The 21,384-nt window shown below is 35.3% G+C and overlaps 2 protein-coding genes across 7 annotated transcripts in view; one reads left to right on the top strand and one right to left on the bottom strand.

Annotated features, from left to right (window-relative positions):
- Positions 1-21,384, bottom strand: part of LOC145681054 (uncharacterized) — a 221,069-nt gene that overhangs the window by 111,283 nt on the left and 88,402 nt on the right. For all 6 annotated transcript variants that reach the window (XR_014130716.1, XM_081752396.1, XM_081752398.1 and 3 more), the window contains exon 2: positions 7,968-8,856. Coding sequence is in view for 5 of the 6 variants with exons in the window: in XM_081752396.1 (XP_081608522.1) it covers positions 7,968-8,773 (806 nt within the window). In the remaining variant the exon portion in view is untranslated. The remainder of the gene's footprint in view (positions 1-7,967; positions 8,857-21,384) is intronic.
- On the top strand, positions 16,186-16,587 carry LOC145682219 (uncharacterized). The gene has a single exon (XM_081753802.1). It carries the CDS (start codon positions 16,186-16,188, stop codon positions 16,585-16,587), a length of 402 nt encoding a protein of 133 aa, XP_081609928.1.

Below are 21,384 nucleotides of genomic sequence, written 5' to 3'. Positions count from 1 at the left end.
TTACATGAATGTAGATGTTCACAAGGCTACTAGGTAACGACTAATTAAACGACAAACTGTATTACGATCCGATGTACAAAGTCCCAAATTTCACCAAAAGCACTGTAGATTTCGGTCGGGTTTCTACCACGGAAATATTCAATCTTAATATACAACCTCTGATCGTTAACAGACAGTCCTTGAAGATACTCCTGCAATCTCAATTTTCAAACCTGCCTCAATCAAGGTGTATATGGCACACCGCTGGCCATACGTGGCTGGCCGTGGCACAAGTTCTTGCATTTTCAAATAACGGAAGGTTTACTGCGTTATGTTATTCAATGCGATTAACCCTTTGGGGATCCTATGGTACAATTTTGTACCATACGCGTTTTTCATGGTACATTGCGTTATTTCTCTTCTATTTGAGCTTTTTCATCCGGGGTTTTTTTGTTTTCCAAGTCCAGAGGCCTTGTAGAAGACATTACGTATGGTTTCAGGCCTTCCTGCGTCCAGACATAGGAGGCGATGACGTCAAAAGTCAAAAATTTATTTTCTCATTTTCTAAGCCTATGTTCAATATTTTTTGGCGGGCTTATTTTTCCACGTAGAAGATTGAAATTTTGCACATACATTCAGTCCACCGAGTAGTATTTACCAGATTTTTTGTTCCGATGTCAGTGCTAAAACAGGGGGGAACCAGAGGGGCAAAGGGGTGAAAAAGGGATATTTTTACCCCCAAACTCCAGTTTCTCGTCATTTTCCCGCCTCACATACATGATGGGGACACGAAAGACATACCGTCTGAAAGGCAGTTATATTCTGAAGAGAATGACGGTCGAATCATTGTCCTAGGGTAATTACGGACGTCTCGGGGATTTTTTGAAAAATATACTTCTATATAGGGAAAAATGGGACGTGGTGAATATTTTTTTTTTTTTTGGCGGGCTTACTTTTGCACCTACAAGATTGAAATTGTGCACAAACATTCAGCCTACCTAGTAGTATTTATCAGATTTTTTCAGATCTCAGCGTTAAAACAGGGAAGGAGGTCTAGAGGGGGAAAAACGGAAAAAGGGATTTTTAGACCCAAAAAATCCCGTTTTTCAGGATTTTCCCGCCTCACATACATGATGGAGACACGTGAGTTATACCGTCTGAAAGGCAGTTCCGTTCTGAAGAGAATGACGGTCGAATTTTTATTCTAGGGTAATTAGGGACGTCTCAGTGAATTTTTTCAAAATATACTTTTGTATAGGGTAACATGGGGAAATTTCTGAATTTTTTTTTCTGGCGGGCTTATTTTTGCACCTAGAAGATTGAAATTGTCCACCGAGCAGTATTTAACAGATTTTCTTTCAGATTTCTGCGTTAAAACAGGGGGGGTCCAGAGGGGCTAAGAGTTGAAAAAGGGAAATTTAGACAAAAAAAATCCTTTTTTCTGCAAATTCCCGCCTTAGATACATGATGGAGACATTTGAATGGTACCTCCTGAAAGGCAGTTCTATTCAGAAGAGAATATGGGCGACACATGACCCTAGGGTAATTAGGGATGTCTCAGGAATTTTTTTCCCTGAGATCATAGTGTTTTGTGGTAATTTGTGGCATGGTGGGAAATTTTGATAAAATTTCTCCCTCCCTTACTATTCAAGATAGAAACTTGAAATTTGGCACACACATTCAGTATACCAAGTACTATTTCTCAGATTTCTTTTAGATGGCTACGTTGACACAGGGGGGGGGGGCAAATTTCGAGAAAAAATATTTCCCTCCGAAACTTTCACTTTGACATTTTTTTCCCGCTCCTGGTATATGGTGTGAGCATGCAAGTAATACCATTTGAAAGCCAGCTCTATTCTGAAGAGAATGAGGTATGAACCATGATCCTAGGATAAATAGTGTCGATACAGTAGCTGCTTGACTGAAAGGCTAAAAAATAGCCCAAAAAGCCAGGATCCGGAAAGGGTTAAACATTTTCCCCAATGTATGCATTGTTTGTAATATGACCCAGGAAACTAAGAAAGTAATATAAAGCATATTTATCTTACATAGTAGGACTCTAGATTTTGCGGAAGGGATGTCACTAAACAATTAAATTATAAACCAATATATTGTTCTATCAATACATACAAACATTTTTCTTGGTTGCCTGAACTCGAAATGAAAACTTTTACGTCCCACGATTATGCCGGCTACCAAACGGAAATATGATGATAAATGAATGAAATGGTGGAACCAAGAAAGTGGGAGGAAACGGAACGACACAAAGGAAATCTACGCACACGGATTTGTCCACCACGAAGTTCGCTTGGCGCGATCTGAGATCGAACCAGGGATCCCATGATCAGAGATGAACGCTCTACTTCTGAACCATTGCGGTCTGCCTGATTTCGGGTTTAGCGCTCCGTACAGCACCAAGGCTAAATGAGACGTTAATTTACAGCTTAACCAGGATTTCAATCACACGAAATGGCAATCGAAATGTCTCGTTGGAGTTTTTACTTGAATTACTTACAGGTCTTAGTAATTCTGAACAGACAGAATATAAGATACTCACGCGACATGTTCTTTTCTAGCAGTTTTGCAAATAAAACTAAGATAGTTGGATTTACGACGTTTCTTAACGATACTATGTGAATCACCATTAATTGTTATAAACACGAAACCCACAATAATTAAGCATTTGCCTTCCTTATAATGCCAACTAAAGTTCTTACAACTACATAATTGGAGGTAACAATGAAATATCGATTATCGAAGTAACATAAAGTACATAAAAACAAAATGTTGTCATCGTCATTGATTTTGGAGAAATAATAGCACGACTGTTGGAATTATCTCAGCACTTTTTCCTCAAAAAGTTTAATTTTAGGGCAAATCACACCTAAAAATATTATAAAACACAAACAACATACCTCACAATACTTGGATTGAAATGATGATTAGATAACAATTAGGTATTTTTCAGTCCTGTTTCTCAGTGCAGGTGTAAAAAGTTTGAGAATTGGCTTTCATTATGAATATATCAAAACATCTCAAGAAAAGGATACTATTCCCAGAAATATGTTTAGAAATCATGCATAACGAATTATGATTGCACTCGATGAAGTTTGCTGCAACGGTATTCAAATGTAATTTAGAACAAGAAATGCGACTACCCTGCTTGTGTAGTACAAACTCAAGTATAGTATTGTATGAACTATCTATATTATGTAGCTTCTGTAATTGGAGATTCTATTCTCTATTGAAGGACAATAAATAAATAAATAAATAACTACAAATCAATAATAAAATGCCGTTTTATATATGTTAGTTAGTTACGAATTGAAAAATTCTTTATTTAAATAGGATTTGTCAACACTACATTTCGATAATTGGACATACAACCGAAAAATGTGCCATTAAAAATGAAACAGAATTCTCTTATAATAATTACAAATGAACAAAGCTGACTCTTTTTATAATGTTGTAATTTGTCAAAGACACAAAAAATATATCAGCTAAAAAATAAAGAAATTACTTATTTAGCTGTTTTTTTCCAACACTACATCTGGACAATTACAAAAATTAAAATGAAAAGTAATTGCATTGAAAAAGGAGATCGGGAAACTCCGAATTTTTTCTTCCGTATCTGGTGGAAGACGTGACGTATAGTATGATTATCGTATATTACAAAAGTCTTTTGATGATACAATATATTGCATGGAAGAAAATTGGCAATTGAAAACGAAGTTGAAGAAAAAAAAAAAACATATTTCAGTTCATCCAAAGTAAACAAGATTTTTATTATTTTTTATTACTTTATCCAGTTAACCAGTTTAGATTCGTGCATTTTTCAGAAAAATGTTGATTTTCTGTTAAATAGCTACTGCTAAGTATTAATCACCTCAGTCTCACTGCTGATATGTCACTCTCTTCACAATAAAACACGGATTTAAGTGGTATCATGCACATGTGTGCACGATGTACAAGAAGGGAAAGCTTCATCTATTATTTTCTTTAATTTCGTACTCTTAACGCTGCCTTGGGTTCAGGTTTCCTAACATAATCTACCTGGGAAAAATCTATACGTAATACGTGTGAGGAGCTTTATTGCAATATGCACAATAGTTACGAGCTAAAATATTTTTACTAATGTGTGACAATCTCGAATTTCATATATAAATAAGCAAAGGATGGTATACTAAATAAATGTTTTCGAATAGTATACTATTTATCAGGAAATATAGTTAATACGGAATTCTTGTCACAACAAAACAAGCTTCAAATAGTAGAATAAACATGTGTTATATTATACACAAAAGGTATTTTGGTATTAATAATATTTCCGTCTCTTTTAGTTTATTTTAAATTTTGTTCGTCCTTAAATGGTTCCAGCAACAAGTATCCGAATATATCTACCTTTAAAAATACTATGGCCTATAAGTAATGCGTATGGCAAGTTTCGGTGCAATATCTCGAATAGTTACGAAGGAAAAAATATTTCTCAATCATATTTGACAATAAAATGAGATATTATAGGAGACTCGAAGCTAGTAACAACATTCTTCGAATATGCAAAGGCATTACAATCACATTACTCCACTCAAATTCCAGTCGCTGATAGAAAGACAATGAAGTCCTTAATAAGTATCTAAACCAGGGTTTGAAAAAACCCAACCCACCTGGGCCCATGTGAGTTTTTTCGGGTTTAATCGTTTTTTTTTTTCGAAATATTTCAATGTCTTCGGGATAAAAGTGTTAAAATGTGATTTATATTTCAAGACTGTCATTGTCGCAACTTGCAACAACTTTCTATTCACTACTGTTTTGAAAAAATGGCCGCCACTTTGAAATTTTACATTGGATCGCTGAGAAAATCTATACAGCAAATTTAGAATGTCTCTTGCTTCTACCCTCAAAATTTCAACTTAAAAGTCCGAAAATTGCAACCTGAAGCGTGGATATCCGCTAGTTGAAAAATGGCCGCCATTTTAATGTTTCACGTTTGATAGCCGCCAAAATATATATACAGCTAATTTAGAGTCTCTCGTGCTTCTACTCTGAAAATGTATGTTTCAAAGACCGAAAATTGCGCTTTGTAGCGCGGATACCCGCTATTTTGAGAAACAATGGCCGCCATTTTGAAATTTTACTTGGTATGCCGCCAAAATCTATACAGAAATTTGGTGTATCTCGTGCTTATACTCTGAAAATTTAAAGACCAAAAGTTGTGCCCTGTAATGTGTATGTGGTACAGCCAAACGAACAAATGTAGATCGAGTCATCCCAGGAGCCTTATTAATGTTTGCCGAATATGAATCTAATATAAATAAAATAAAATGATTGTGTTTTTGTCTGTCTATGTGCGGCCTGGTGACCAGAAAAGCGGACCGAGATTTACCAAATTTTGGTGAGGGGTACCTGAAGTTGAAGCCCTTTTTTTAAATTTCGAACCAGGGGGTCTCAAGGGGGGGCGTTTACCGAAACCGGCTTGCGAACCAGATAAATTGACCGAGAGTTACAAAATTTTAGTCACGAATACCCTGGTCCAGGTTCCAGACGAGTTAAACGTTTTTGTCAAAATTCGAACCAGGGGTTCTCCGGGGGGCGTTTACCGGAACATGTATAGCTAGTAGAAAAAGACCGATATTAGTGTCGACTTCCTAGTTTTCGCGGTCGCTGAAATCAATGGTGAAACTCCGATCGCACTAACTTCCCAATTCACGCTATTCGGCTCCGGGCCGGGGGTCACCGGGGGGAGGAAGTGAGACACATAAAAGTAATAAAAAATGACGGATATTATTGTCAAATCCATAGTTTTCGCGGTCGCTGAAATCAATGGTGACACTTCCATTAGCGATGACTTGCAAATTTAGTTACAATTGTATGCGCGCCGGGAGTCAGCGCGGGGTGGGAGGTTCCGAGTCATGTGAATAATAGCCCAAAATGACCGATTTTAGTATCAAACCCATAGTTTTCGCGGTCGCTGAGATCAATGGTGATACTCCCACAGACGTTGACTTCCAAACAGCCCTCGTGCGAAGCATGGGTATATTCAACTAATATATTAATTTAAAACAAAGATATAATTCATGTTTAATAAAATAAATATTTCAAAATTTCTTACATGGCAAATATTTTCCAGCGCAAAATAAATGGTTTTATTGTTGAAGTTCATTTCGGATACTTTGCGCGTTCAATCACGGGAATTTCCCTAGCACTGGCCAGGCGATTCTTTCCCGAAAATGAATTTAAAACAATTAACAAAGAGAGAATTCATATTTTATAAAGTAAATGTTCCAAAATGTCTTAAATAAAATTAAATATGTTCCAGCTTAAAATAAATAGTTTTATTGTTGAAGTATTCACTTCCGATGCCTTGTGTGTTCAATTGCGGGAATTTCCCGAGCACTTCTTTCACGACGAGTTTTCTCCAAAAATGCAACTTTCTTTACTGTGCATAGAAATTTCCACTAGTACGGAAGTTTAAATTCAGCATTTGAACTAGTAGTGTTACATAGCCTTCGGAACTGCGAGTATTAAGCTTCTTAAATTTGACAAGAATTTTTACGTTATTGCTGGTGTTGACTTTACAGAATGCTTATTTGAAGAGTAGCAACTAATGACTGAACTAAACTAATGTTGTTGGAAAACAAAATTTTACTGAAGAATACTTGTGTTATGATTAAATGTATATGAAACAACACTAACAGTTTTACTAATTTATTTACATATTTACTGGTGATACAGTCATCTACGGCTCGAACTCGTCAAACGTACGAAGGATAACGTCCCCCAACGTCGTCCTGCACATTATTCACGGAAAGTATTTTATTTTTAATAGGCTATAAACAGAATCCACACAGTAATTTGTTCTGTAATTATTTCAAGCTAAGATAAGCCTTGCTGTTCATTCAAAACTTTATATAGGGCTTACGTTGAACATACATATAGACGTTATATAAGTTTAACATGAAAGCATATAATTCGCTCAAGGGAAGTCCAAAATCTGATAATAGTCTCTGTCAATGTGCTCACCTTAGTTGTACCAATAATATACTAACAAAAAGCTCAAAAACCCGCCGGGTTTTTTCGGGCTGGGCCCACTTCGGCAAACCCTTATCTAATCCGACATTCACTCCACTTGTTTGTGTCAGAAATAAATCATTTAGATTTTCTGGATGGAACGAAGGGAATGGAAGACACAGAGGGAGAAAAGCCTACAATGTTACTTTGTAATACATGTGCAAGAACTGTCGACTTAAGATACCAATAAACTCCGTTTTCCTAATACATTGGCAAAGCAAATACAGACAATTCTACGATACCACTAAACACGCGGCTTTCGAGGGAAAATTTTAAGGGACATAATCACCCTATATCGTCGAAAGAAAAGAGTGCAAAATATAATCTTTAACGATATGCCCTCTGCACATAAGACCAATAAGGAAAAGAAAATACCCTGAAACAATCAAACAGGTTCTACAGGATGATAATTAGTGACATGCATAATACAGAATTTCTGCGGAACTAGTTAATACAGTTGTTTACTTTTATTTCTGACTTCCGATTTCAAGTACTATCCCAGTATTTCCCTGGCCTTTTTTGAGGAATGTTAGAGGCGTCTACCATCAGAACGGCTGGCTCTTGAATCCTGAGTTTAATGGAGAATTTAATCCTATTTTATATTAAAGAGAACTGACCACCACCTTGTTACTATACAAAATTGTTTAATTCCCCCTTAGAATTCAAAATATAAGCGACTGCGAACTACAAACAGTGCCCCCGAAACGCCATGGATTTTCATGGATTTCCTACGTGCGACAAGAGAAATTCACAATTTCACTCCAAATATGTACAATAGAACATCGATACTTAAGGGCATTTTAAGTAGGAAAACTGCTTTGAATGTAATACCTGCCCAATTTTGCCCAATAAAGCCTACTGGGCTAATAATTAAAAATCAGGGTTCTTTACTACTCTAGATAATACAAGTATGAACATACCTGAATTCCAGATAATCGTTTTCTGGTCTTCGATATTCACTTATTTGAATGTCCTCCTCCTTCTTATTTCTCCGAAGACTACATCCGGAATTGGTTGATTCTTCAGTACTAGGAGTATAGTCAACGAGTTGTTTAACAACATATTTCAAATTTGAACCATGCGAGTCCTTATTTGTAAGGAAATCGGATATCGATAAAGGCTTTACTAAACATATGGCTCTAGAAGTTAGTTTAAAATCTGATTCTGCATCAAATTTATTACATTTTGAATTGATTTTAAATTTGGGCTCTAGAGAATCTCTAAGCATGAGAAGTTTAATATCATCATATCCAGAACTTATATTTTCTGCTGAACCAGTTTGCTGAACATTCTTTTCCTTCTTGCCCGTAACAAGTCTCGTAAATTGATTACTTGAATCTTTAGCATTACTACAGAAATCACTCAATTCTGAATCCATTATATTGTGAAGCTCATATTTTGCGGACAACTTAGATATTGACAGACGCTCAACTAAGCATATGGCTCTTGAAGCTAGCTTCCAATCTGGTACTATATGATTTTTATTACATTCTAAAGCGGTTTTGAATTTAGGTAACGCAGAAATTAAAATATTACATTTATCCCTTCCACTTTCGGTTGACTCTTTAAATTCCAAAAATTTCATAGAACATGTTGATATATGATCCTTATGTTTCTGTTGATTATTATTACTACGATATAGATCGTAATCACAATATTCAGTAGTTTCATTCTTTATTTTTATTATGTCTGTTGTTGATGGGATGTTCATACTACCAGTAGCCATTTATTCAACACAAGAAAAATTTTTAGGTTCTTGATTTGACAAAAAACACTCACTCACTGTTGCAGAAACACGGTTGCACAGTTCTGAAATATGAGGAAAATGTTATTATTACATAACAAATATGTATCTGTTAATACATACACAAACATATATATATATATATATATATATATATATATATATATAAGGTGATTCAGCTAAAATGTGATTGCAAATAAGTTGAACCTGGAACATAGTTTGATACACATACAAAGAGTGATATTTGTAATTATTACAACAAAGAAACAAATTAGTCGGATGGAGTATAGTGGCTACAATGTAATTTCTTTAGATAGAGGAATCTCTAAGAATGCCATGTTCAAACTGGCATCATCATGTGGATTTTATCTTGTGGTTAGACTCCTCTTTCTGATTTAAAAAGATAATAGAATAATCCTGCTGATTAATATCTAAAATATTTCAAATGTTCATTAATTAGTAGCTATAATAAATGTAACAAAAAAAAACCTTGCTCTCTAAACCCCGCAAATCACAGACGAGCGGGCACTAAAACACTTGCAAAGTGGCAATTCTATATTAATATATGCGGAATGCGGAATGCTAGGCAGAAGTGCAGAATTAGTCCTGCTTAAAGTAAATTTAAAAAACAGTGGATTTTTGCGATACGAAATGTCAAATTGTGGAATATAATTGTCAGCAAGGACGAGGTAAACGACTGTGCATTTCATACAAATGTGATCTTTAAATGATGATTTCGTATAAATCAGTCATATATGATTATTATCTATATGCAATTATTATGCTGCAATGATATTCTCAGTAAGTCGTCTTCCCAAATTAGGTAGAATTTCCTAATACTTATAATGATAATCGAAGTCGGCAGCAGATTTGGGGAAAAATATCCCTTTTATATTTTTGGCCTCTAGTATGTACTATATGTACTATAATGTCGATAACACACTTAGGGGGAACATCATATGCATATTCTGTCAACGGCTTGGTAAACAACCCACTCGTTTAAAACTATTGCAATTGAAGCTGATTCATTTGCTGTTACGAGAAATTCTTCAGCAAATATCACTTTCAAATTTGTGTTTAAAAGTGCTAGGAACTCATAATTTATATCTGTAATACTGGTTCAATCAATTCCATTTCTAATTTAGTCTAGTACTGTTATTCAGTTGAGACTCGTTGAGAGTAGACGTGCCGTTTCATTAGTTGAGTTTCCTAGATTTTCATCTACTCATAGAGGGAAAAACTGAAAATGAATAGAACGAAAAGTAATGTTTTGAGTGCACATAATGTACGAAGTGATAAATTACTAAACTGCAAGTACTCTGGTAAAAACTACAAACTAAACTATAAACTAAGAGATGAATAAAATGTCAGATCATGTGAATAAATGTTTAAGTGTCCTCAAAGAATGAAGAAAACAAATATAAAAGTTTTATAAAGGAGAAGTTCGTCTGATTGTTGGCAAAATAATGGGATGCGACAAGTGACTGAAAGTGAATCACCTACCCAAAAATGTATTACCAATAACAGCATTGATGCCTCTTTAGTGATGACGGTGACTAATAAAAGTTTGATGCGAGTTTCATATAAGAAGAGTTCCCCGACGAATGAACAAACTTCGTCTAGTAGCATTGCCACTTTTATTGATACGACAGCTGATGAAAACGTTAAGTAGATATGTACAGCATAACACGTGTAAGTTAATGGATTAATGATCTCATACTCATATCACATATCAAGGTACCTCTTGGGTTGGGCGGGAAAAGAGTAGTTTGCTGGCTCACACTTCTTAAAACTTGTCTCAAGAGTCGGATAGAAAAAGCAAATGGCGAAGGACACTTAACTACTTACTTATCTAATTAATGTAATAATGTTTTCTTATACACAACGTTGAATTTGCCGTAGCCCAGTGCAAGTGTTTCCTACTAGTGTACAAGTACTTTTGTTTGACACAATACAAGAGATTGTCATATGACCTTCTAAAACGAGTTAAAGAAAACGATAGGAAAAAAGAAATGGAATCTTTCAGTTCTTCATCTCACGTTTATGCCGGTTAGGCTAAAGGAAACAATGATTATGAGAAATGAATGAAATGGTGGATTGAAGACAGTGGGAGGAAACGGGAGCACTACGAGAAAACCTACGAGCACGGTGTTTGTCCACCACAAAATCCACACGGCGCGATCTGGGATCGAACCAGGGACCCCAAGCACCAGAGGTGAAGGCTCTACCACTGAACTACTGCAGGCACACTATCCGGGAAAGGGGAAGAAACTAGGGAATTAACACTAGAAGGACCGGATGGGTCAAAATGACCCATCACCATATTTTAATATTCTACTGTAAACGTATTTGAAATACTAAGTGAATAATATTTTATGAATTTGTTAATGCTATTGGCCTGCAGCAATACTAAAATTCAGAGCATTGTGGGTTCACAAACTAAGGCAAATTTTATAGTTATACCTAAAATGCCCGCAATGGGTCATTTTGACCCATGTTAAATTCCATACATTTTTACGGTATATTTCTATTTAAATATTTGGTACGAACTAAACACATAGCAACATAGTTTGTACTATTGTGTTTTACAACTGTGTTACACATAACTAGACGTACCTCATTTTTACTGAAGTTATTGATGTGTCTGACAGATGGCGCGCAAGGATAAAATACATGTAACTACCAAGTGGAATACATAATGCTACCTCTAGATATTATTCGTTAATGCTGTAATCATGCATATAAAAAATCTTCTTTCACTACGTCTGTTATTTTTTATTCCATATTTATTCATTTCCAATCCTTGTCAGTAATAACTAAATAAGCTCCAATGGAGAAATGGTCGCTTGCTTTCTAGAAAAGCATCTTGATCTTCTCAAAACTTACTCAATATTTACAAGTTACTTGTGTTATTGGTGACGGGTGATGTGATGAAACAGACTGCTTTGTAGACCAAGATACAATTTTTATGTGATCATTCTGGAAGCATGTTACAGGAAAGATCGAAAATTGTACGTAACAACGAAGAAATACTAGCATAATTGCAAAGTATTCCGTACCACAAACACATAATCTACCAAGATCTGTAACTGCAGCTGATGGAACAAAATGGGAGGTTATAGATTCATCAGCTCCATCTCAGGGTAGAAGACAGACGCATAACATCGTACGTATTACTCAGGGTTGATATGTTTAAAACAAAATGTTTAAAACAAGTGTTTAAAACATGTTTAAAACGAGGGCTGTTGTTTTATTCAGTTTGTTTTAAACGTTTTAAACAAAATGTTTTAAACGTGTTTTTTTTTTCGATGGTGGTTGAACATGTTTAAAACAACTAAAATATCAGATTGAGTAAGCTAATTTAATTTTCTATCAAACAACCCATCCTCTGCAGGATTTGTGCATGGAGTAAATTACAAGCAGAGTTATATTCTTATTATAACAGCAATTACTGAACGAAATTCTGCACATCAATGTGTGTATAACTAAACCAACAGAAATACAAATGAAGTATTTCAACATTTCTTAATTTCCCAGAATAACGGAGGTTAAACACACTGTACACTATTCTAAGATCCAAATTCACAAATTCAAAACTTGTGGTATTTTTTGATCACTATCGTTTCCATAATAATGAAGAGTTCTCACATCATAAGCTAGAAGAATTGCTCTGACAAATACAATACAACTCATAGAAAAGAGCAGTGAGCAAATGACATATTTTAACTAAACAGTTTTCAAGATACATCTCTATCTGCAACATGGATAGGTAACAATGATTAGTGCCTATGGCATAACAACACAATTAACTTTTAGAAGCCCCGCCAGGGATTTTAACAAAATGGTAGACTCTCATGTTCGGGGCTCTGGTGACCTCCCTAATTATCACAAAGTCATGAGTTATACACCATTGGAAAGCCTATAGACCACAAATTCCAACGAAGTAACATTCGTGAAATTCCCGCCGTATTCGTAGTAAAAAAAAAACAGACATAAAAAACATTAACAATATGAAAATATTGACTTTGTGGGGCCTTGGCAACCCTTGCAGGCCACCCTACGCTGACAAAATGATGAATGCGTAGGCCACATACTTGTGACAATAATGTAAGAAATGGTAGCCATTGCTGCCATTGCGTAATGAATTCGTTTTATGTAGGAAATATTTTCCAAAAAAAAAAAAAAAAAAAAAAAAAATATGCGCAGAAAACATTTATTGATATTTTTATAAAAAGGCCTTGTGTCCATCTTAAACATAACTTTCTTACAAGGCTGTCTATATTCTTTATTATAAATCAACGAGAAATGTTACAGTTTCGGAAGTATATCACTTCCTTCTTCAGACTGCTATTCCAACTGAAATCATAGATAACGTAACATAATTTGTTATCTCTACCCATCAAGAATCATTTTTTTCTCCCATTAATATTCAAAATATATGTCCATTGTTGTGACAATTTTAAACTCTTAACAGAAATAATACATTGTTAATTAATCTTTATATTTCTTTTAACATATATTAACTGAATTAAATACTAATTAACTATCTAAATATTGAAATTTTCTACCTAATATTGAATACTAAATTTTCTACCTGAATTTACGTTCTACGTAGATGAAACAGGCCACAAAGTAAACTGGGAAGGAGCGAAAATATTGGAATATGAAGGGAGACAACTGGTTAGGAAGTGGAAAGAAGCGAAGAGGATAAAAGAAGTGTACGTTAAAGCTATGAACTTGAATAGTGGTTTGAGTATTAATGAAGAATGGGAGGACATTTTGAAAAGGGAAGAAAGAAGAAAGAAGAAAAGTAGAATATAAGGACAATATAGGATTAAATTTTATTTATGTTTTTCAATATTCACGTAGTTAATCAGTAATCAATATTCAGGTAGAAAATTTAGTATTCAATATTAGGTAGAAAATTTCAATATTTAGATAGTTAATTAGTATTTAATTTAGTTAATATATGTTAAAGGAAATATAAAGATTAATTAACAATGTATTATTTCTGTTAAGAGTTTAAAATTGTCACAACAATGGACATATATTTTGACTATTAATGGGAGAAAAAATGATTCTTGATTGGTAGAGATAACAAATTATGTTACGTTATCTATGATTTCAGTTGGAATAGTAGTCTGAAGAAGGAAGTGGTATACTTCCGAAACTGTAACATTTCTCGTTAATTTATAATAAAGAATATAGACAGCCTTGTAAGAAAGTTATGTTTAATTTATGTTTAAAACATTCATTGAATTAGACATTCTCTCTCCTCCCCCACTAGTACCACGTCCATATGCAAATCATTTTTGCTGCACACATCATGTGTACGAACAAGAATTATGCTTCTAGACCACTTCAGTGAAATATATCTTGTGTTATATGGGACCGTCCCGAAAATAAATGTAAATTAACCAAATTTGACTCCCTCTTCCTCTATAAACAACAAATACACATACAGGTTACTATCATGTAGGGGACTACCTCATTGCTTCACATACCAATTTTTATGGATGTACCACAAAGGGGGAAGGAATACCCGCCAAAACCTGATGAAAAAAAATTTGATGAAAAATTAATAAACGAACTTCATCCTCCCTTTCACGGCCGTACATATGTATCCCATATAGACATAAAATGCAACTGAATGAAAGCTTCATCCCTCAAAAATACTTTGGTGCCAAATCATCTTTCTAGCTTAATTATAGGCTGAGCTATTGATGTTTGTTTTAAAAATAAATGTAATTTACGTCAAAAAACTTAAACTCCAAAAATTGGCTAACTTTGCCCCCTCCCTTCTCCCCCCATATAAGCAAGAAGTACAAATACACGATATTACCATGTAGTGGCCTACTTGATTGCTTCACGTAACAATTTTTATGAATCTATCCCCCAAGAGGGGGAACGGCCCCCCCAAAAAACTGTTGAAAAAAAACACAAAATAAACACGATATTTACCCTCCTTCCATATACATAAAATGCACAACAGCAAAGCTGCATTTTACAGGAATAAATTGGTAGTAAAACCATCTTCCAGCCTTAATTTGAGGTTTAAGACTGAGCCATTGAGGTTTAAAGCCCTGACATAGCAGTTGCGTCAATGGGCGTTTAAAGATTAAGAATGCAGACGACCAGTAGAACGTAACACAAAGAAACTAAACTACATATTCCGTGAACGGAGATCGGGAAAATCCCGATTTCTTTATCCGGAATTGAACATTTGGGCGGATCGAGATTAGGGAAGTTCCCGAAATTTGATCTAGCGGCTGTATATAGGTGGCAAGCAATACGTAAGAGTGTAAAAGTGTAATATATATGCGTACTTAGATTATTGTTTTAAACAAAATAAACATTTTAAACATGTTTTTTTTGTTTAAAACAAAGTACTTTGTTTTAAACGTTTAAAATGTTTTAAACAAAAAAAACATGTTTTAAACATAAAAAACGTTCTTTTTGATTTTTTTAAAAAAATCATGTTTTTTTTCAACCCTGGTATTACTCCAGGGCCAACACGTTATGCAAAGCAAAATATAACCGAGGATTCGTTGTTTAGTGCATTTCGACTGATTATCAATGGTGAATTCTTATCAATTATCAAAAGATGTACCGATAAAGAGGCGGAGAAATAAAAACCTAATTGGACAGTAGATAAAGATGAACTTCTAATTTTCATAGCATTGCTCTATGTTAGAGGTGCGTTACGTCTGCGGAATATGCCACTGAAAAGTGTTGGTTCAGCAAATGGGGAGTAGCTCTTTTTAGAGATGCAATGCCTAGGAACAGATTTATTGAAAAAAATGAAATGAAATCTTTGAGTTTTACGTCCCACGGTTATGCCGGTTAGGCTAAAGGAGACGGTGATGATGAGTGATGAATGAAATGGTGGAATGAAGAAAGTGGGAGGAAACGGGAGAACCCCGAGAAAACCCACGCACACGGTGTTTGTCCACCACAAAGTTCACTTGGCGGGGGCTGGGATTGAACCCGGGACCCCAAGCACCAGAGGTGAACGCTCTACCACTGAGCCACCGCGGCCCTCAGATTTATTGAAATCATGAAGTACATTCGATTCGATATACGTGCAGAGAGAAGAATCAAGCTACAAACTGACAAATTTGCCCTTGCATCTTCAATATGAGACATTTGTGAAAAATTCGTTGAATTGTTTCAACCCTGGGGAAAATGTTACGTGTGACGAACAACTATATCCCAGAAAGTGTAGATGCAGATTTTTGCAGTACGTTGCAACGAAACCGGATAAATTTGGAATAAAGTACTGGCTGTTAGCTGACGTCAATACCAAATACTATCTTCACGGGTTTCCTTACCTAGGAAAAGACGAAAATAAGCCTGCAGATCAGCCTCTTCCCGAATATGTAGTTTTACATCTAATGGAATCATATAAGAAAACCGGCTTGAACCTTACATGCGACAACTTTTTTACTTCTGTTTCGCTAGCTGAGAAGTTGAAGAAAGATGATATCAGCATTGTTGGCACAGTACGGAAACAACGTAGAGAATTACCAGTCTGTGTCAAGAAAGTGGAACCAAATCGAGAGCTATATGATACAAAAATATATAAAAACCAATATGGCCACACGATGACAGACTACCTCTGTAGAAAGAATAGGAACGTGCTAATTTTGAGCACTCTGCATCCTGATGTAGAAGTACCAACAACAAGGAAAAAGAAGCCTGAAACAGTTGTCTTTTACAATCACACGAAAGTGGGTGTAGATGTTCTGGACCAAATGGCGCGTAAGTACTCTGTTCGAGCTGGTAGTAGACGATGACCAGTTCATATTCTTTATAACATATTGGACTTGGCAAGAATAAATTCTTGGATAGTTTACAAAGCAGTCACTGGAAGACGGATAAGCAGAAGGAAGTTCCTCTTGGATCTAGCTGACGAAATCATAAAAGAAAGGAAAGGGAATCTACAACCCAAACAATATCTTCCACAGCAAACTAAGGGTTCTACAAAACGAAAGCACTGCCAGGTCGCACCAAAAAGTGCCAACAAGTCATCTGCATGCTGCCCATCATGCAAAAGATTTGCCTGCGGAAAGTGCTCATCGAAAATGTTGGTATGTAATGAGTGCAAGAAAGACGTGTAAGACAGTTTTCTCCTTGCACCATTTTCATGAGTAGGTGAAGCTCTATAGCTCATTGTATTCTCAAATTATTTCAATAAGAAAGGAAAAATGTTAACTAAAGTGTTCATCTGTAAAATAACAGACTGCCTAGAAACAATTTTGTGTTCAAAAAAGAATAATAAAAGGAAAATTATTAGAAACATCATTTTGTAATAAATCATTTATTTTTTTCAACATTTTAATTCTCATACAAATTAGGAAAATAAATTGTGTATTGTTTAAGCATATATCATTTCCATATATCCTGTAACTATCTATCTATCTATCTATCTATCTATCTCTCTCTCTCTATATATATATATATATATATATATATATATATATAAGTATATCTGTATATATAAGTATATAAGTATTTCTGTTTACCCCTTAATGTACGTAAAAAGTACTTCTGAACTAACATTTACCATAATTCGCGCTCTCTAGTGCATAAAGACAAGAACCCAACAGAAAAATCCATAATATCAGTATAAAAATTAATATGGGTCAAAATGACCCATTGCGGGCATTATAGGTAGGTAGAAAGTGCGGTCCTTCTAGTGTTAAGAAATCGGCCTGGGACCTGAAGTTAGGTACCACCCCGGCAGTTGCTTGGTGTGAATAAGGAAAACATCAGTCAGAGTGACTGGCCTGATAAAGTGTTTTACACTTTTTCGACCAAGTGCTCCCACCGGGAATTGAACCCGGGACAGCTCGCACCGAAAGAGAGAGTGTTAGCGACTACGCTACACGGGGCCAGCACACACGTTGAACCTTGTGTGCAGTGATATATTAATGTGTTTTTCAATTTCACAATATATGGCAAATGTTATAAATGTCATTAAAACGGTTACAAATAAACAGGTCGTAAATACAATTTCTCATGCAATTAACAGTGATAGAAACATACTGCCCTTCCTTTTCCACGCAAAGCTCGTTGGGGATGCTATTTAAAATTTCTTGAAAGTTTGAAAGCTACATAAGTCACTCTAAAGAACTTAGCTGTTCATGGATCCACTGCAAGATATACAGCAGTTATCAAGGACTACAAAGCAAGATTACTTCACGATGAGATTTTGTGGGTGACAGTTGAAATTTAATGTATGTTCTCAAGGTAATAGTATCCTGGATATATACATTACAATCCGATGAATGTAACATAAAACGAATTTTTCCTGCTCTCAAAGAAATCGAAGAACAACTAAGAAAGGATATTTCCGAATTCCTGTATTCCAAATAAAAAGAAACAAATATTCTTCATAACTTCAGAAGCAGAAAAGTTACAGCACTACAACTGATTTACTATACCGTTGCATTGCTAGATCGATCATCACAAGGGTTCGACTTGACTGCAGAACACCATGTTGATGGATTGGATTTTATAGGCAAAGTTGAACATTGAAGGAGATCTTGTAAATGTGATGAAGGATTCGGCACACTAGAAAGCAAAAGAAGGGTTGTGGAGCAAGAAGTTCAGTTGGACAAGTCCTGTTGAAGTGACCCCAGTAATTTGTGCGAAAGTACCACCTAGTTGAAATCGTGCAGCGGATTTCAACAGCTTTGGTATCATCAGCCACCACAAAATGATCCTTTAGCACCTGCTCAATAGTCAAGGAATAGACTGACTATTTCCAGAGCAGTGAAAAATTACGTATAGAGCTTATAACTGGAAACTACTTCACCGGGAACAGAAATCAAACCTGTTAACATACCGTGATGAGACAGAGAAGATTGCTGAGTCAGACCAGCAGAAGGACTTAGAAAATACGTTATCGGAGACGCAAGTTCATCACATTCGAAGTGCACCATGCTGCCAAGAAAAAGGAAAAGCTTGAAGATAGTGAAACTTCTTCCGTGTGCGAGATAGATGAAACATTAGCGGCACTGATTCCATATATTCATTCCATGTATCAGATGAATCTAATGAGTAATCTTCCTAGAAATGCCACTTAATAACTAGATAACGTTTTGCTCTTATGTGTATAGATTATTTCGAGAACGATGCTAATTCTTGAATGGGTACTATAATTTATTTGTCCTTTTATTAGCTTAATGATAGAAATAGCGTGGATGCTGCTGCTAATTAAGAGTTTTGAAACCAGAGTGAACTAACTGCATTTTGCCGAATTCTGAATTAAAGCATAAAATCATATGAATTAGGCGTATGGATCTGATGCCACACAATCAGAAACATATTAAAGAAACTGAAATGACCGTCATAAAAAGCACATTTTCCAATAGAATTTTACATATTTTGTTTCCGAGAATCCTAATTCCCCACAAAACAAGAAATGCACTTACTTCAGTTTGGCTATAGGAGGTGAATTTTTATTACGTTTTAATGTGTAGCTAGCAAGTAAAGCGTAGTTGTGAAAGGCCCTCAAATGTTTATACTCCTCCTGTGTTCATTTATAGTTCTTAAAGTATGTACGATGTAATATAAAATATATTGCAAAACATGTCAATTTTAATAACTTGACGATAGTCACGTATAGAATGTAAATTAAAAGAAAAATATCCGTGTTCTATGTACTATTTTAACTCTTTTATTTGTAGAAAAGTAGTTTCTTTCAGAGCCATTACTATTGATAAGCAGAAACATACTTGCTTTTTATGCTACTATCAGAAACGACAATGTAACTCATTTGCATTAGCGAAAAAAAAAATACCTGTTCTTGATATTTGTTTTAGGTTCTTCTGAATCTACTTTTACTCTTTCAGTACTATTGGATAATGCGAAAGAGACTTGTTTTACATATAGGACTGAAAAAAAATATATTTACCGATTTGCATAAATACCTGGGTATTTACAGAATGTATATACGCCTACCCAAGGAAGATTTATCAGTAATTATTCTATTACTAACTGTAGATAAAGTATATGAAAGTAAAAACAGATAAGTTGTAATACAACGTAGAAAACAGACGCATGTACCTCTTATCCGGAAAAGACTTCTGTGGTAGTTTAGCCAAATTAAGATCTCGAAAGAAGTACTCTAAATGTGTCTATTTCGTACAAACACAATCAAGCAGCCTTCCCCTTTTTTAAATAAAAAAAACAAAGGGGAAGGCTGCTTGATTGTGTTTAATTTATTAATCATTTATACTGTCTCTTTTTAAGCCAGGAGTGTAGCCAAGAGGAGGCCCATCGGGGCCAGGTCCCAAATGATTTCCTGGCCCCCCAAATGACCAGGTTTTAAAACATCATAGTAAAATTATCTCGCTTCAGTCATTTAAAAGTAAAAAAGTTTACTGTCAATTATTAATTTACGGTAAAATATGGAAAAATTTTGTTTTTCCATACCGATCGAAAAATAGTATGGTATATCTTCCTTATAGCGATCGAAAAACAGGATACTTTTTTGTGACAGCAGATTACACAATTTACTGTGATTTATATTGACAGTTCGAAGACAAACGTTTAAACAAGGTGATATAAATACAACCATAAAACATAAGTACTAAACTGATTTGTAAGTACAGTATATTTTTATATGCTTTAACAAGTGTTTTAAAAGACATAGAGGATGGAAAATTTAGTGAGAAACGATGGTGTTATTCAGTTTGGATTTCAATCGCTCTCTCTTTTATTTCTACTCAGTGTAATAAAATAATTGTCTTTTTTCGCGAACAGTAATAAAATATTTTTGTCAGAAAACCTAAAGAAATCAAGTGATAGGTTCTGTATACAATGTCTTAAATTTAAATATAAAGTTAACCAAGAAAAGTTTTGTTGCTTTTTCACCCACTACCTTCCAACATCGATATGCCACCTAAGACATATCTGGAAGATAAAAAGTTGTCCCCATCAGCATCGACGACCTTCTGCCAACGTTCTGAAAGGCCATGGAATCCATCGCGGTAGAACTTGGTAAGACGTGAAACGAAGAAAGTATCAGGTGCAATTTGCACGTTTACTAGGGATCTGAACTGGCGTCCTCTAAGGTGATTGTCCAAAGAATGAAACAAGTGATAATCGGACGGTGCAATACCCGGGGAATATAGTGGTTGCAATATTGTTTCCCATCCAAGACGTAGAATGGTGTTCTGAGTCATCCTCACCACGTGGCACTTAGCGTAAACGAGGACCCGTTTGTGATTCAGAAGTGATGGATCCAGAGTTTTGAGATTTTTTGAACACAGCTCAACTGCTGACACTACAAGATGCATTGATGCTAGCAGTTTCCGATGCACGATGCACCGAAAAGCAGAAGGATCTTCTTCTGCTACAGTGCTGGTTTCGGCTGTTTGAAATCGGTTTTTGGGATGGTAACCAATGATGACGGCACCCTGGAGCTCCGTATAGGACCCACTTTTTATCACATGTCAACACCCTGTCCAGAAATTGCTCCAAAATAGTAAATAAACACAGGCGACTGCCGCGTTGCCTTCTGGCCCGGAGTCTAAACATGTGGGACCCATCGACCTACCTTATAGTGCTTCTCAAATTGATGG

Source organism: Thermobia domestica, chromosome 3 (genome assembly GCF_964235325.1).
Source record: "Thermobia domestica chromosome 3, izTheDome1.hap1.1, whole genome shotgun sequence".
In the NCBI taxonomy this organism is placed as follows: Eukaryota; Metazoa; Arthropoda; class Insecta; order Zygentoma; family Lepismatidae; genus Thermobia; species Thermobia domestica.
The sequence above is the reverse complement of the archived record's forward strand: the minus strand, read 5'-3'. Positions and strand labels throughout refer to the sequence as shown.

Excerpts from the sequence above, each read along its gene's own strand:
- LOC145682219 (XM_081753802.1), top strand. The coding sequence starts at position 16,186 with ATGGAATCATATAAGAAAACCGGCTTGAACCTTACATGCGACAACTTT.